Below are 3,658 nucleotides of genomic sequence, written 5' to 3' on the forward strand. Positions count from 1 at the left end.
AGACACGCTAGCTTTCCCAAGGCAGACGAACTTAGAGTGGTTACAATCATCCGGGTTTAAATCGCGCTCAAATTGATTTGATATTGACGCAATATTTACACTGAAGCTCGCAGGCGGCTATGGTAAGGGGCATGACATTTCCCGACCAGGCGCTGAGTGCTGCCAATCACAGCACACACTGGCCCAGCTAACCAATCACAGCACATTTCATCTTTCAGAAGGCGGGCCTTCATTTGATACAGGAACTATTCGAGCCGTTCATGCCAGACTGGGGAGAGAGGTGTTGTAATAATGTAAAATATGTGAAAAATTATGTGTTTTTCAAACAACCTAGTATGAGAGCCTGTTCTAGTACACCCCCAAAACAAAATCAAGACTTTGTAAAAGAGCATAATAGGACCCCTTTAAGACAAATTTTAGACAGTCTTCTTCCCAAAGTGTCTTTTTTCCCCCATTTTGCTCAATATAGAAGAGTGATTCAGCTGAAATAACTCTGCAATATCAACTTTTGATTGCTGAACCATTTTCGGCAAGAAATGAGCTGCACTCAAAATGAGTTTTCAATGACTGATGCCAGTATCTAGAGAGCAAAGTTGTGCGTGTGCATATGTGTGTGTGTACTTCATATAATGCATATATAAAATTAGTTTTATTAATTTCTTTAAAAAAAACTTGCTGACAAAAAACTATATTATTATTATTACTATTATTATACTTTCTAGAAAGGCTACATTAAACTGAGCAAATGTTACAGTAAAGAACTTTATAATGTTACAAAATATTTCTATTTTAAATAAATGTTGTTCTTTTGAACATCCTGAAAAAAAGCATGCACAAAAATATTAAAAAGCACCACTGTTTTGAACATTTATAGCGGGTAAAATAAGTTTTGAACACGTCACCATTTTTCTCAGTAAATATATTTCTAAAGGTGCTGTTGACATGAAATTTTCACCAGATGTCGATAACAATCCAAGTAATCCATACATAAAAAGAAAGCAAAACAAATAAGTTCAGAAATTAAAGGGATAGTTCACCAAAAAATGAAAATTCTGTCATTAATTACTCACCCTCATGTCGTTCTAAACCCGTAAGACCTCCGTTCATCTTCGGAACACAAATTAGGATATTTTTGATTAATTCTGAGAGCTCTCTGACCCTCCAACAACAGCAATGTAATTACCGTGATCAAGGTCCAGAAACGTAGCAAGGAGATGGGTAAAATAATCCATGTGACATCAGGGGTTCAACTGTAATTTTACGAAGCTACGAGAATACTTTTTGTACGCAAAGAAAACAAAAATAACGACTTTATTCAACAATTTGTCTCCTCCGCATCACCCTGGTGCCATTTTGGAGAGTATCCACTGAACATAAACAGCGTATGCTATTCTGTGTCAGCTGCGTCACGCGGACACGTTTTCTACGTTGTTTACGGTTTGATTTGAATGAAAACAACGCATCCGTGTGACGCTGTTTACGTTCAGTGGATACTCTCCAAAATAGCACCAGGGTGGAGACGAATTGTTGAATAAAGTCATTATTTTTGTTTTCTTTGCGTACAAAAAGTATTCTCATTGCTTCATAAATTTACAGTTGAACTCCTATGCCTAATAACGATTTTGAGTTAATATATTGCTTGAAAACTAGAAGTGTACAGATGTAGATGCCTGGAAAGTAAATGAGCTTCTGAATGAATTTGAGAAACAGAGAAAATGAGGCTTAAAAATGGACAGTGTGCTAGAAAAAGAAAAATACAAGTAAATAAGTGTGTAAAAATGAGGCTGTAAATATTTTTTGACGTTTTACTGATTTTAGTACAGTTTCTTTTCCAGACATTTTCTTGATGTTCCCAAATGAAAGCTCACAGTTGGAAATGTAATCCCACAATTCCACCTCATACCCTGTGACAGACACATTCTTTACCTTCTCCATCTCCTTTCCCGCCCTCCTACCATTTCCCTTTGCTATCCCCCATTCCTCCAGCTATCCCGCTGTGTCTCTCTCACTTCTCTCTTTCTCTCTCTTTCCCTCTCTTTCTGGTCTCTCTGCTGTCTCCCTTGCCTGTGTCCCCACCTGGCTCCAGAGTCCATGATCCTGCTGGGCTCTATGGAGCGCTCCCAGCTGCAGTCCCTGCTCTCGCAGCAGCTCAGCCGAGCTCGCAGGCTGGAGTACTTGAGGGAACGTGCTCAGGACAATGGCACCCATGTGCCCACCTTCCCCCAAGACTCTCCCCCCAGGACTGGTCATGGCGTACGTTTCCTGGTATGAACTTCAGAGAGAAGACGCTAGTGTTAATTACACTAGTTAGTAGTGAGAACTGGCCTATAAACCAAAGTGTTACTATTTATTTCTTTATTTTATTTTATTTTAAAGAAATTAATAGTTTTATTCAGCAAGGACGCCCTGACATCAGACTTTTTAATGGTAGTTTAGACTACAAAAATTACTGTAGGTTAAAGGAATATATCAACCAAAAATTTAAATAGTTGTCACATGTTGTTCTTAGCCTGAATGCTATTTTTCTGTGAAACTGAAATCTCATATGCACTTTCAGATTGCACCAGGTTTTAGATGGCAAAAAGCTGTTAGGGATGCACTGATATTAACATTTTGGCCACATAAGCCAATAATTATTTTCTTTCCTGTTTTTGACCCCCCCTCATCAGAATGTTGTGTTTGAATAGGCATGGCAGATTGTAGACTCGGAAGTAAACACCCACTGCTGTGATTGACTTGTGTATGTTTGACAGTCTATGTCCTTCATAGATGGATGCTGATGTGATTTAGGTTAAAATAGCATAAATACTCAGTATATATCAAACGATCTGTTAAACAGACAAAGCAATAGTGACCACGTAATAAAAGCAGTTACTCATACTTGTGTGTTGTGACATGACTGTCGGATCCAATCGGCACAGCACCGTCTTTTAGTTTCAATCTTTTTTTTAAATCTCACGTTGTATTGAGCCTTGTTTGTAAAAATGAAGTAAACAAAAGAGTTCAGGAAGAGCACAGGAAGTGCTCGTAATATAAAAGTTTCAGGCATTTGTTCAAATAAGTACAAGCTAGAAAGGGAAGGAATAAATAAAGAGAAAGACGTTTTTTTTTTTTTATTTAGATGAAGTCCAAGTAGCGTCGAAAGAGATGAGTTTTCATCTGTTGCTTGAAAATGGTCAGGGATTCAGCATTCCGGATAGGGGTGGGAAGATCATTCCACCAGCCAGGAATGGTGAACGAGAATGTTCTGGAAAGTGATTTTGAGCCTCTCTGTGATGGTACCACGAGGCGTTGCTCACTAGCGGATCTCAGACTTCTGGAGGGGATGTAGATTCGTAATAGTGAGTGGAAGTAGGCGGGTGCTGAGCCTGTGGCTGTTTTATATGCAAGTATCAATGTCTTGAACTTGAACCAACCGGTAGCCAGTGCAAGGAGATAAAGAGAGGTGTAACATGTGCTCTTTTGGGCTTATTGAAGACCAGTCGTGCCACTGCATTCTGAATAATTTGTAGAGGTTTGATTGTGCTTGATGGAAGTCCAGCCAGAAGAGCTTTGCAGTAGCCCAGCCTAGAAATTACAAGAGCCTGGACAAGAAGTTGTGCAGCATGCTCCGTTAGAAAGGGCCTGATCTTTCTGATGTTGTGCAATGCAAACCTGC

The 3,658-nt window shown here is 39.2% G+C and overlaps 1 protein-coding gene across 1 annotated transcript in view; it reads left to right on the plus strand.

Moving 5' to 3' along the window:
* Positions 1–3,658, plus strand: part of clcn2a (chloride channel, voltage-sensitive 2a) — a 58,081-nt gene that overhangs the window by 44,022 nt on the left and 10,401 nt on the right. Inside the window, exon 18 of the mRNA XM_016502257.1 lies at positions 2,087–2,265. Within this exon, the coding sequence (XP_016357743.1) occupies positions 2,087–2,265 (179 nt within the window). The remainder of the gene's footprint in view (positions 1–2,086; positions 2,266–3,658) is intronic.

Source organism: Sinocyclocheilus anshuiensis, unplaced genomic scaffold, assembly GCF_001515605.1.
Source record: "Sinocyclocheilus anshuiensis isolate Anshui unplaced genomic scaffold, SAMN03320099.WGS_v1.1 scaffold718, whole genome shotgun sequence".
Taxonomy (NCBI): domain Eukaryota; kingdom Metazoa; phylum Chordata; class Actinopteri; order Cypriniformes; family Cyprinidae; genus Sinocyclocheilus; species Sinocyclocheilus anshuiensis.